This window comes from Hippocampus zosterae, chromosome 7 (assembly GCF_025434085.1).
Source record: "Hippocampus zosterae strain Florida chromosome 7, ASM2543408v3, whole genome shotgun sequence".
Classification (NCBI taxonomy): Eukaryota; Metazoa; Chordata; class Actinopteri; order Syngnathiformes; family Syngnathidae; genus Hippocampus; species Hippocampus zosterae.
This window is the reverse complement of record NC_067457.1, coordinates 13809915-13824028: the sequence shown is the minus strand read 5'-3', so window position 1 is coordinate 13824028 and position 14114 is coordinate 13809915. Positions and strand designations below refer to the sequence as shown.

Below are 14114 nucleotides of genomic sequence, written 5' to 3'. Positions count from 1 at the left end.
CAGGTTCTCTCCTCTTTCATCTCAAACTGCTTCGAACAACAAAGCGTGTGACGGAAAAGTGGTTAGGACTGCACGACTGTCCGTGTTTTATGTTATGTGTTGTGTTTATTATTTTACTTTGTTAACTGTTTTGTTAAGCGCTTTGTTACAGCTGCCGCTGTTGTGAAAGCGCGATATAAATCAGCATGTATTGTATTGTATTGTATTGTTCAAAACGAACTGAATAATGTTAACACCAGAGAAACGTAGACAGCAAACAAAACTTTGTTAATATATATACATATATATACAGGATATATACCGTATTGGCCTGAATATAAGATGGCCCTGATGATAAGACGACCCCCTCTTTTTCAAGACTGAAGTTTGAAAAGAGACTTTTTGAACACCACATTAGTTTTTATAAAGAAAATAATTAAAGTACATCTGAAACAAATGATTGTAACAATATATTTGAAAGAAATCATGTTATTTTGCCTCATTCAAATCTAAAGTGCAATCACATTCGAAAATGAATGGCCTCTCATTTTTACATTACATCATAACTTCTCAGCTGCCGCTTCACCTGGCCGATCTTCAACCTACTTTTCTCCATATTTCTGTTATCTCTTCTATTATTTTCTTCTATTTTCCTTCTTACCGCTATCTTTTTATTTTTCTTCTTCGTGCTACCTCTATTTTTATTTTTATTCTTCGTGGCAGGGGTTCACTTTGGCCTGGGGAGTCAAGTTCAGCATTCGCTTCAATGATATCTGGTGCCATCTAGCGTCGTGAATGGGTATGTCTAGAACCCGAATAAAAGACGACTCAGTCTTATTTCAATGCAAAAAACACCGTCTTATATTCGGGCCAATATGGTGGGCGCGTGTGTGTGTGTATGTGTATATATATATATATTTATGAGAGAGAGAGAGATACTGTACATACACACACACACACACACAATAACAAAAGCACATCGTCAAAGTATGAACAGAAATCGCTGGTCAATAAGAATCAGGAAAGAAAAACAATACAATAACAAAAAATGCTTGCAAAAGGCAAGGAAATAGTCAAACCGAGAAAACAAACTGTCATGTTCCGTATTCGGCAGCAGGTGGCACGCGTTCACTTCTGCCGCCTGCACACCTGCTGCCTATTTGCCAGTGATTGCACCTCCTATATCTAGCCGCTCCGGTGGTCGACCCATTGCTGCTGTTGCCCATATTACACAATTGATACCATTCACGGTTAGTTACATTTTTGTCGTCCCAAGGGAATCTTTGTATTATCGTGCGTGAACTAGTATTTGTGTTAACATTAGTGATGGGTCCATGAGGCCTCATGAGGCGTGTCGACACACTGACACACTGTGTTGATACTGTGCTGATACTGTGTCACTGACCACTGCCACCTGCTGGACCTTCAAGATCCCTGCAGCCAACCCACTTAACAGACTGAACTGACTGATAAATTGTTTTGTATATTGAACATATAAAATATACAATTCGGTAATAAATTGGCAAAAGGTGAAGGTTAGATATAAAAAAAGGAAAAGAAAATAGTCATCATCACAAATATGTGTTCAAAGGAGTAGAAAGAAGCAAAAAACCTACCCCGAGTCCTACCCCTTCTTATATATGAATTGATCATTTTTCTAAATAGGAAAGAAAGTCTAAATATCAACAAATGCTTTTACCCTTATGTATGCTGTACTAATACATTAGGTTTGTATATACAGTACATACTCTTTAGAGCACATGTATATGTCGATTTTCTCATATTCATAATGGATGCTACATTTCATTAATATATTAAATAATCTCATCAATGTATTTCTGATGTATTGCTATATTTCATGAGTGTATCGAATTTATCAGCTTAATTCTGATTTGTGTAGTTGTCTTGTACTACTCTCAAATTCATTTTTAATCTCAGCAAGAGAGTTCCTCATTTTACTGGTCCGTTTCAGAATCATTCCACAGATTTACACCGATTACAGATACACTCCTTTGTGTGATGTTCGTTCGTGTTTTGGATTTTTTTGTATAGATTAGTACCCCCTAAATTATGACAACTTTCTCGAATTTTAAAAAGCTTCTGGATCTTTTGGCAAAGGTTATTGTGTGCTTTGTACATTAATTGGGCGATTTTGAAGTCAATCAGGTCATGAGATTTCATTGTTTAATTTGATAAACAGTGGAATTGTGGGTTCCGTCCATTTGGAGCCAGTGATTGTTCCGATTGCTTTGTATTGTAGTTTTAAAACAGTGTTTTACTGGCATTTCCCCATATTCCCACACAATAGGTCAAATATGGAAGTAATAAAAGTATAAGGTGTACAAGGATCTCTTTTTCAGCACATCCTTAGTTTTTGGGAGGATCCCTATGGTTTGGGATATTTTTCTTTTATTATCCATTATGTAGCTGCCAGCACGGTTTTGCATCTACAACTGTTCCAAAACATTTTCATAAGGTCATTCATCGATTTGATGATGAAGTGTATACAATATCATTCACATCCATGCATTCATTTTGCAACATTCAATGTGTTCAAATAATGTGAAGATCATTTGAATGAGGATGCTTGTGGGCTTTTATTTCACACATTTTTATTGAGAAAAATAAGATGCTCCAATGTTTTAAACTTCAGCCTGTTGCGTCTTTTACAAGCGATTTCTCCTGCTGTGGAGAACACACGCTCACAAGGGACGGATGAGGCTGGCGTACAAAGGAACTCCTTTGCGAGGTGGGAGAGGTTTGGGAAAGAAGTGTGTTGGTCCTTCCAGTACAGCCGCTTCCTGGAACCTTGATTGTCAAACATGGAGTGGAGAGTCAACCAATAATAATTACTGATTGTCAATCAAATCATCAACATAGCAACCGTGAAAAGATGAGTGAACGTTTGTATACCTGGCGTAATACTGGGTGTATCGCGAACTTCATTCTCATGCTTGGCCCGATAATGCCTCAGCATGGTGGAGGTGCTTCTGTTGGTGTATGACAATTCGACTTGGCAAATTCGACATTTCACCTGTAATGAAATGTGAATAAGAAGTAACTAAGAGTTACCTTGAAATGTATTCGGATTAGAATGGTACAACACATGTCAATAATCTGAGAGGCTCTCGGCGACAGAAGGCGATTTGAATAAATAAATAATACCTTATTCTCCGGGACATCAAAATGGTCCCACACGGCGGATGATTTGCGTCTCTGCTCCATAATCGGCAAGGAAGGCAAGGCACGAACACAAAGTCTGCACTGACACGAACTTCGACAAGCGAGCGTGAGTGAGGTCTGGCTTGTTTCGGCAAGTGGCATTGTGTGGCCAAACCCACTTCCTTATAAACACTGTGCGGCGGGCTTTTGCTGCGTCAACGCCCTCTGCACTGAGTCGACGCCCCCTGGACTAAGTGGCGCAGCCTGTACTGTGCCAAGCAGCCGATGCGGTCTAAACTGCACCGGTGCAGTTCACGTGTCAATTAGCAGCCTGGACTGTGTCAACGCAGCCGATGTGTCAATTAGCAGCCTGGACTGTGTCAACACAGTCGATGTGTCAATTAGCAGCCTGGACTGTGTCAACGCAGCCGGTGTGTCAATTAGAAGCCTGGACTGTGTCAATGCAGTTCACGTGTCAATCACGTGACGTAATGAAGCAGGCACATGCATCGACACGTGGTTTGCTCTGTGAGCCCGGCGCATGTGTCAATGCATCGGTGTCGCTGGACCCATCACTAGTTAACATACGTTCCTTGCCGTTTTTTGCAAGTGTTTTCTGTTGTTTATTAGGCGGGATTTTTGTTTCTAATAAATATTATTGTTTTTACAAAGTCCTTGTCGGTGTCTGCTATTTCGGGGATCCACTTGTTTTCGTTTTCTCCGTTATGTACGAAGCAGTCCCCTTTTCCTGCTTCGTGCGTAACGTGACAGCAACGACATGTCACGAATCCAATTCACACGTAAAACAAAGTCAAATGACAAAACAAGGACTACAATGACAAAAATGGGGTACAAAGTGAACAAGAACAACTATGACGAGAGCAAGAGATCTTGAAAACAATCACACAGCAACAAGACCAACAATAATCTGACAAACTGCAGGCAATTTGTCAATCCTTAAATACATGGCTAATGCTAACTAGCAGCAGGTATGCACACTGAAGGAAAGGCACTCGTCTGCCACACAAGAACAGGATCATGGACCTCTCTTGGCGGATTACCTGGTGTCGACTGACGGGGTGAGTGGAAGGTATGGAAAAGGGACACGGCTCCAAGATCCAACAGCGGGGGAACCACTGTTGCTCCTCAAGTCCATAGCCCTCCCAGTGGACCAAATACTGACATCCCTACCCATGCGCCAAGAAAGGTCCCGTGAAGCTTGCTTGAAGTACCGGCCAGCTGCTGATCCCTCGTTGACAGCCACACCTTCTGCTCCACCTGATAGTTTGGTGCTGGGAGACGGTCTGCAATCTGTCTGTTTCTATACACGGTGCATGAGAGTGCTGGCCTTGTCTTTCTCCACATAAGATGGGCCTGTCTCAGGTTGAGCGTTCCACCTTCCCCTCTGAGATGGGAACATCGGAGGTTGTTAACCATAAGCAAACATGAACGTTGACCGACCTGTGGCTGTCGAGACGAGGGTGTTGTGCGCATACTCCACCCAGGGTAGATGGACAGCCCAAGACGAGGGATGGTGGAGACACACATATCGTAGAGCCCCCTCCAACTCTTGGACCCTGTGTCGCAGCTGCTGCAGTTCCTCCGCCATGGCAAGAATCAAGGAGGTGTACACCTTACCCCAGAGGTCTCGAGGAGTGTCCCACAGCGTGCAAGATGCTGTTAAACTAAGTTCTCAATTGTTACCTATAATCGTCTATTGGCTTTCCAGTCACACTTAAAAAAATACAACACAAATTAGAAATAAAGACTTACTTTTCTTAGTCAGAATCCTGCCGACAACACCACTTTGTAACCAAGCGGAGGGCAAGGCGCCCTTTGTTCTTTTGATGCTATAGGTACATCTGGTAACAAGGATTAACAAGCACAAGTAGTGGCAACAACATAATTTATTGAATTTCCCAGATTGAAATATATATACAGTACTTATCTATATATCCTCACATATATACATACAAACACTAGAACTCTATTTTAAAATAACATTAAATTTCATATCCTTTAATTTGAGATCATAAAAAGAAAACCTTCGCTGAAATAACCACAGGCAAAACCACCGCAAACTCAAGGTTTTTTGTATAAAGTCACATGATGTCTGGACTGCAGCTGACTTAACGATCAACTCAGGGCAACAAGTACGTGAAGGAACGTCATACAAAACTGTAGTTTTGATATGAAGAGACCACTCTTTATGAGCTTGAAAGTGGTTTTTACTCAGCAGCACCAAGAACGTGTTACAGGCTTCCTCGTGTTTGCCAATCCCGCGACACCTTGTGGACGGGTGGCATAACAGCGGGTTAGAATGGCTAAGTAATTGGGACATTATACAAAATAATAAACAGATCTACAAAAACCGAATACAGGTGGTCAAACAAACGATATGCAATACAGTACGAACGATGTGTTTGGATACACGTAAATTTACATTGACACTTGTTACTGGGCATTGATGCACACTGCAGAGCAGAGACGTGACGTAATGGGGATGGGCCCCGGTGCATTTTTTTTTTGGGGGGGGGTGCCTAAACCCCTGCCAAAACACAAGCGCATGTACGCAGTATGTAAATCCATGTCCGCTTCTCCAGACTTTTTATTTTTCAAAGACTCTTACTTTTAATTGGCTGATTCTGCTTGAAAACAGTGTCCATCCCTGTGATTGGTCGAAAGACCTTCGGTGGATTCTGCGCAGTGGGTCGGCGCTAAAATTCGAATTTGAACAGAAGTTGTTTTATACAGCGGTACGCGTCAGGAAGGGGAGAAGCTTAGTCGGTAGATTCGCTTCCTTTTGACTTATCTTTTTGAACAGTTTGTCCTTGAGCGTTTAGAAATCCATTAGCCGGCAGATTATTCGCCACAATGGATCCTTTTACGGAGGTGAGTAGAAACATATTTCCTTGATACACGGGTTAGCAAATTTACAGTTGCGATGAAATGGCTGCGATTGTGACATACAACAAATATTTAAGTGTTTATATTATGAATTACTCGAGGGCTGGTAGGAAAGTGTTTATTTATATTAGTTATTTGGCCAATGTGGCACACTAACATCGCAGGGTTGAAAAGTACTCGACTATAATGAAACAAGCGAGAACGTCTCGTTTGTCTTTTCATTTACTGACAAATCAAAACATACAAAGCATGTGAGTTTCGATACAGCTATTTTGTAACTTAAAATTTGAATGTCATTTTTCGAAGGAGATTGTATGCCTAGTTTTTTTTAAATAGAACGTCGTTTTAGAATTTATTACTATTTTAATCCACAATCTTCCATCGTTTACTAAAATATATCCAAACCGTCGTCTGTTTTTTGATCGAAGAAAGACACAAAACTGTAAAATGTCCATTCGTTATTTTATAGGTTAAATCAGTAATGAAAGAGACAACATACCAGAAGGCAGTCGTTATTTTAACGTGACTGCCAACTCACTGCCTAACAGGAATTTTGCATCAGATGACTGTAGGGGAAAAGAATGCTGTTCAATTAAAATTACACAGCACACGACTCAAGATGATGGCATTTCTTGGCACAAGAAATCTAGATCATATCTTTGAAAACAATTGAAGTTTCTCTACTCATCTCCTTACTCATACTTTTTTTTTCTCTTCCATTTCAAATGCATCAGTCATGACTTAACCACAGTGGACTCATGCTAAATGTTTTTTTCCATGGATGAGTGGTGACAGCATTTTTGTGCTCTACAGAAATGAGTCATAGCTTGTACAGTTAAGGTGCTGTGCTGTAAATCAATTCAGATCATGTCAATGGCTGTTTGAGGCCAAGTGCTTGCTACAGTATTCAAATTACAGTGAGTTCTCAAACATTCTTGATTCAATGGAGTGATGATGGAGCTCATAAAGTACACGGGGTACAGAGTTAAGTTAACTTGTTGATCCCGCAATTTTAAAAAAAATCAGCGCAGGGCCCAGTTTCGTACTGAGCCTCGGTACCTATCCCTAGTTATCAACAGATTATATTTACTTTTGTGAAAAATTATACACAATGTAAGATGTCAACTGTTTGGTACTATCACATGTCATTTGTGTTGAATTTGTCTTTTTGGAAATGTAAAGAAATTGTTACATGGTGACAATTTTAAAATGTTTGAATCCAATCAGAAACTGCTGGAGCGGACACGGGCTCGGAGAGAGAACCTACAGAAAAAGATGGCAGGAAGACCTAATGCAGCAGAGCGAAAGATGGAGAAAAGACCTAGAGAGCCTCTGGCTGACAAAAATGATGAGATCATGAATACAAATATTGCTGAAGGTATGATATTGTCACATTAAGCAAATTGACAACCACATCATGGCTTATTTATGTTTTACTTTCTCCCAGTTCCTCAGAGATCCTCAAAACCATCTCCATCCAAGCGCAGGTGCTCATCAGAAAATGTTGAGCCTGCAGAGGAAAAAAATACAAACACACAAACACATCCTGCAATCCCCGTTCTCCCAGATCCCCCAACAGACAAGAAGCCCCCAATTGTCCCAGCATGTGCCCGACCTACATCTTCCACAGGAGTTACAGAAGCCCAACTATTTGCCCAGGCTCAGCCTGTAGCATTGAAAACTGTCCAGGCTATGTCAGAAAATATTACTGTGGCTGCTCCTCCCAAAATGGAGACGTCCAATATCAATGAAATCGTTCCTGTTCACCCTGTTGTACTGAAGAACACGGAAGACCCAATGGACGTTTCTGCTCCTCCTGCTACTCGTATGAAGTCACGTCTACAAAAGCTTGCCGAGCAGAGGAAATGCTGGGAAGGCCCTGGTGAGCATATATTTATTCATTTGTACCAGCACTCAACATTGATTAAAATTAGGGCTGCACGATATTGGAAAACACGTAAGATCCGATTAAAGGTGTTAAATACAATAAAATGCTATCCACCTTTATTTAGATGGCGCTTTCACAACAGCTGCAGATGTAACGGAGCAGTTAATACAAAATAAAAAACCGGTCATATAACACAACACATAACATAAGACATGGACAATCATGCAATCGCAAACACTATTCGTGCTTATGCCTTGTTTGAAACAGTTCTAGATGAAAGAGGTGAGAATCAAAGTGTCCTTTCACCATTGGATCAGAGACATCACGCTCAAAATACAATACAATACATGCTGAGTTATATAGCGCTTTCACAACAGCGGCAGCTGTAACAAAGCGCTTAACAAAACAGTTAACATAAAGTAAAATAATAAAGACAACACATAACATAAAACACGGACAGTCATGCAGTTCTAACCACTTTTCCATCACACGCTTTGTTGTTTGAAGCAGTTTGAGATGAAAGAGGAGAGAATCAAAGTTTCCTTTAACCAGTGGATCAGAGACGTCATGCTCAAAATGTGCACACGTCAGCTACAAGCTAAGTTTCAAAGACAACAAGAAGCTGTAGCATCCATTGATGAAAAAAGAGATTGGTTCACTTCTGCAATGAGGGTGCCTCTGTGGTCGTCGTAGGGAGAGTGCCATTGTGTTGAGTGAGCGTTGATGTCTGCGGTTAGAATGGTGTTGTTCAGCGAGTTTATGTATTGGAAGGTGTTGGTGATGTCTGTGTCTTCTGTGGCGTGGTCTGGTCGGGTGGTATCTCTGGGGGGTATATACATGTTGCATATGTGTAGTCTTTTGTGGTTGGTTATGTGAATCTTTACGGTTTGAATTTCTGTAGTGTTGGTGTTAATGTTGTTGGGGATGTTCATGGGAGTGAATGTGACTGATTTGTGAATGTATGTGAGCAGTCCTCCTCCTCCCTTGTGTTCTCTGTCTTTCCTAATGCTGGTGTAGTTGGTGAGACGAGGTGTGTTGTGTTGTTTTTCTAGTTTGGTTTCTTGTATGGTGATGATGTCTGCGTGCTGTTGTAAGGCGAGTTCTTCTAGTTCTGTTTTCTTGTTTTGGATGCCGTTGATGTTTATTTGTAGTATGGTCAGTGTGTGTTTGTTGTTTTTGTTGGTGGGTGTTGTTCTTTTGTGGGTTGTTCGGGGGTTGTGGTGTTGGGGTGTTTGTTGTTTGCGTGTGTGTTCTGCATGTCCACGTGTTTGTGTATTGGCGGGTGGTGATGCCGGAGCAATGTCTGTGTATCCAGTGTGGGTGTGTTGAGTTGCATCTGAGTGAGGTTTGTCTGCGTGTGATGATTCTATTGCAGCTATTGCAGGTCCAGGTTTGGGGGGGTGGTCTTGTGTTTGTTGTATCTCTGTTGGAGTAGTCTGTCCGTGTTGCGTTTGAGGGTAGTGTTGGTGAGGCGAGTGTGTTGTTTTGGTCTGTTTGTGCTCTGCTGCCTGTTGGTGTCCTACGAGGTGTTGTTGTTCGTGGTGGTGTTTTGGGATGTAGTCTGCCCCTGTCCCTACGACGAACACAGAGGCACCCTCATTGCAGACATACTACAGAACTCCCAACAAATCACTCTAAACGCAAACACACCTACCAGAAAACCTACAAACATCAACCAACAACCAACATCACCGGACATCACAACAGCCAGCAACAGCATCACAAACAGAACAACATGGACCACAATACACGCACTCAGTTCAGACCACCTTCCTATCAAAATCACACACAACACGCGTGCTCCTTTCCGCCTACAACAACACCTTCAAACTTACACAAATTACAGGAAAGCAGACTGGGAAGGATACACCTCTGAAATAGAATCAGCACTGGAGAACTTAACCATACCTGACAACATCCACACAGCCAACACCATGCTCACAAACCTCATACTTACAGCAGACAAACACCACATACCCCACGGAAAAATAAAAAGCAAATCACTTCTCCTACCACAACACATCAGAACACTCATCAGCCAAAGAAACGACATCAGACAACAAAACCACCAAGACCCACGCATCACAGACCTAAACAAAGAAATAGACACACAAATCCAAAAACACAAACAAGAGCTATGGAAAGAACACTTAACGGATGCATGGAACCACAGACACAAACAATACATACTCTGGAACACAGTAACAAGACTATCAAACAAAGAACAAAAAGCACCAGAAAACACCACAATACAGTTCGGACAACACACGGCAATATCCAACAAACAGAAAGCACGAGCATTCAACAAACAATTCACCAACATAATACAACACAAAACCAACAGAACATACAGACAACTACAACGCAAAATACGAAAACTCAACACCACGCCCATAACCATCACAGAACAACAAGTCAAACAAGCACTACAACGCTCCAAAAACAACAACTCCACAGGCCCAGACAACATAAACATCAGACATCTGAAACACCTAGGCCCCAAAGCAATAACACTACTCACACACACTTACAACACATCACTCAACACCAACACCATCCCCGCAATATGGAAGACTGCAAAAATAATCCCAATACCAAAACCCAACAAAAACCACGCACTCGGCCCATCCTACAGACCAATAGCACTACTCAGCCCAATAGCCAAAACAATGGAAAAGGTAATACTACCCTTCATTACCAACAACACTCAACTACCCTCTCACCAACACGGCTTCCGAAAACAACACTCCACAACCACAGCACTACACCACATACACAACATCATAGCCACAGGTTTCAATCAACAAAAACCACCACAACGAACAGTTGCCATAGCCCTAGACATGTCCAAAGCCTTTGACACGGTAAACCTACACACACTCACAAACAAACTCAACAACACTAACACCCCAAACATCATCATCAAATACATCTTCAACTACATAAGGGGACGCAGACAATACACTCAATACCGGGGGGAAACATCAGAACACAGAAACACGAAAACGGGGGTACCACAGGGGGGAGTACTTTCACCAACACTATTCAACATATACATGGCAGACTTGCCACAACCACCTCCAAATGTACACACAGTTACATATGCAGACGACATCACCATTCTATCCACACATGTCAAACCACAACAGGCACAACAACAAGTACAAAAATATCTCCACGACATATACAACTGGACAAAACAGAACCAACTCACACTCAACGCAGACAAAACCACCACCACTCTGTTCACACCGGATCCGGCAGAATACAGCAACAGGCTCACTTTACAAATAGATAACACCATCCTACCCACAGTCCGCGAACCCAAAATACTGGGATTAACATGGGACCCCAAACTCACCTTCTCAAAACACACACAACACACTCTAACCCGCGCCAAGCAATCAAACAAAATACTTAAAGCCTTAACAACCACTCACTGGGGAAAATCCAAAGAAACTATACTCACCACATACAAAGCAACCACACTCACACGCCTCGAATACGCAAACACTATATGGTCACCAACACTATCGGACACAAACAAGACAAAACTCCAGACCACACAGAACACCGCACTCAGAATAGCAACAGGATGCACACAAGACACAAACATACAACACTTGCATGAGGAAACAAAAACTCTCCCACTGAACACCCATCTAAAACTACACGCATCGCAAATCAGACAAAAAGCCCAACACCCAACCCACCCACTACACCCACTCACTCAACAACCACCACCACCCAGACAAAAGAAACAAACAATCTTCCACAACAACAACTACACACACAACAAAGACACAGCACCACAGGACACCAACAACGACACCATAAAACAGAACATGAAAGACATACACACCCACTTTGTACAAACACACTTGGACACCAGACAACACAACAAAGTAATACATGCACCAGCACCAGAAATAGACCCATCAGAGCAAGACCTACCACACAGAACCAGACAACTCCTAGCACAACTCCGAACCAACAAATCACCAGCCCTCCACTCCTACCTACACAACATTACACCGGACACACACCCAACACCACTCTGTGCGCTATGCGGCACGCAAGCGCACGACACACAACACCTATTCACCTGCACAAACATACCCACCACACTGACTCCGGAGGACCTCTGGCGAAACCCAAGCGGAGTGGCGGCCCTGCTCGCCCGCTGGGCGGCGGAGGGGGGTCTGGGGATCCGGGAGACGGAGTGAGGGCCCGGTCCCCCAATGTCGGGGCACGGGTGGGGTCGACAACAACAACAACAACAACATTGGTTCACTTCTCCTGTCCCATGGAAATCCATTTCAATTCCAAGCGGCGACTCACGGTTCCAAATGCGGATTGGCGCTCTGCACCAACGCTCCTCTCTCCTCATCCTCAACTTCAGCAGCCATCCATTCAGCCGCACCAACGCCGACTGTCCAGCAGCGCCGACATAGCCACTGAACAAAACGGGGTTGTGAAAAATGCTGCCCATTACAGGCGCAAAAAACACAAGCCCCCCAGGTCTGTCCAGCACCGACAGTCAATGGCGCCGACATTCCTCCCAATCAAAATCTGTGCTCGTAGAGGCGTGCTGCCGAGAAGGCGCAACCCCCAAGCACAGCTACTTTTCCTGTCGTGGCCAAAAAACACTGAAAACAGTCCATATCAGGTCCGCACGATGAAACAACAAACAACATGTGACAAAACAAAAGACAAAAACACCAAAAAAGAACAAAAAAGCAAGGCTCTTGAAGAGCACTTGCCGAAGGCTGCCTACGTGGGCGCCATCTTGGGGAAAAAAAATGTGCACACATCTGCGACAAGCTAAGTTAGAAAGTAAACAAGAAGCTGTTGCGTCCGCTCCGCTCACAGTATCTTGCATGACTCCCTCACGTTGACTACATTCAATGTGGCTCCCCATCAGGTCGCAAGACGCGACCTCCGCACACAGCGGAGGAGGCCCACTCTGACCCCTCCCTGTCCCTACTTTGCCTCACCAACTGCATACACACACATAAATCTAAATATATATCTATTTCTTTCTGATTGTAATTGTCTAACGAGTGTTTCACTTTTCCAGACTTGATTGTTGAAGACTCGGCACCTCTGTCTCGGCTGAGAACAAATGTTGATGTCACACCAACTTCAGGCTCCATCACGCCCTCAGAAACTCCAGTAAGGCCGAGAGAAAAACTGGCTATGCTTGCTGCCACCATTGGAACTTGGGAAGATGACTTAAGCCATGTCAACATTTCAAAAGAGAAAGCCCCGACAAAGCCGGCTCCAGCTTTTGGTTCCAAGTCAGCCGGTAGAGGTGCATATTTGTCGGCCGTTGACCCTGTGGTGACCAGTTCAATGGAGAGGAAGTATTCAGCACTCTCAAGTCAGGCAAGTTTGCTTTAACCGTCCATGATATGAACCGCTTTATCCTCACAAGTGTCGCGGGCGTGCTGGAGCCAATCCCAGTTCTCCCCGTGTCTGCGTGGGTTTTCTCCGGGTACTCCGGTTTCCTCCCACATTCCAAAAACATGTACGGCAGTTTAATGGTAGACTCTAAAAGGGGTCTCCAACCTTTTTTGCCCCACGGACCGGTTTATGTCAGACAATATTTTCAGGTACCGGCATTTAAGGTGTGGTGGAAATAATACAACAAAATAATACGGTATGAGCTGCATGAAAACTATGGTGTTTTCGAAATATAATAATAAACACAAGGAGCGTCTAATCTGGCCGCAACACTCTGATCGCTATGGTAATGTTTAATGCCTTCAAAATACGATACAACGCAAATTCAAAGTTCATGAAAATGACGACTCACCACAGCCTCGAGCTTGATTGTCTGCAACCAGACGGTCCCATCTCAAGTATGTGGTTTATGTCCAGTCTACTTCGTAATTTTGTTTTAGTTGCCGTTGCTGCAGAAAACCCGCGCCTCACACAGGTAGGATGTTGGAAATAGCAACAGTGCTATTGTGGCGATCTCAGAGTATTAAGCCATAACTTGAATCCAGTTGTCTCAAACGTCCTTTTTAGGCCGCCGTCATTTGCGAGCTCCAGCAGTTTGTTTTTTAACTCTTTTTGCGAGCTTAGGCGTTTTGTTTTTAGCATAATCGGTCATGTGACGGAGAAGCATGCCTTGACGTGTGTCAACATACACAACATCTGTGACATACACAGA

At 43.0% G+C, this 14114-nt stretch overlaps 1 protein-coding gene and 1 long non-coding RNA gene across 2 annotated transcripts in view; one reads left to right on the top strand and one right to left on the bottom strand.

The window, feature by feature from the left end:
• Positions 1 to 597: 597 nt before the first annotated feature.
• LOC127604329 (uncharacterized) lies at positions 598 to 3771 on the bottom strand. Its single transcript, XR_007963261.1, has 3 exons — positions 3145 to 3771; positions 2893 to 3013; positions 598 to 2787 (listed from the first exon to the last, which is right to left on the bottom strand). It is a non-coding gene; the product is annotated as an uncharacterized LOC127604329 (long non-coding RNA).
• A 2094-nt stretch (positions 3772 to 5865) lies between these two features.
• The window catches only part of anln (anillin, actin binding protein), a 30557-nt gene continuing 22308 nt past the window's right edge, over positions 5866 to 14114 (top strand). Inside the window, exons 1-4 of the mRNA XM_052071036.1 lie at positions 5866 to 6033; positions 7276 to 7426; positions 7496 to 7930; positions 13017 to 13328. Of these exons, the coding sequence (XP_051926996.1) occupies positions 6016 to 6033; positions 7276 to 7426; positions 7496 to 7930; positions 13017 to 13328 (916 nt within the window). The 5' untranslated portion in view covers positions 5866 to 6015. The remainder of the gene's footprint in view (positions 6034 to 7275; positions 7427 to 7495; positions 7931 to 13016; positions 13329 to 14114) is intronic.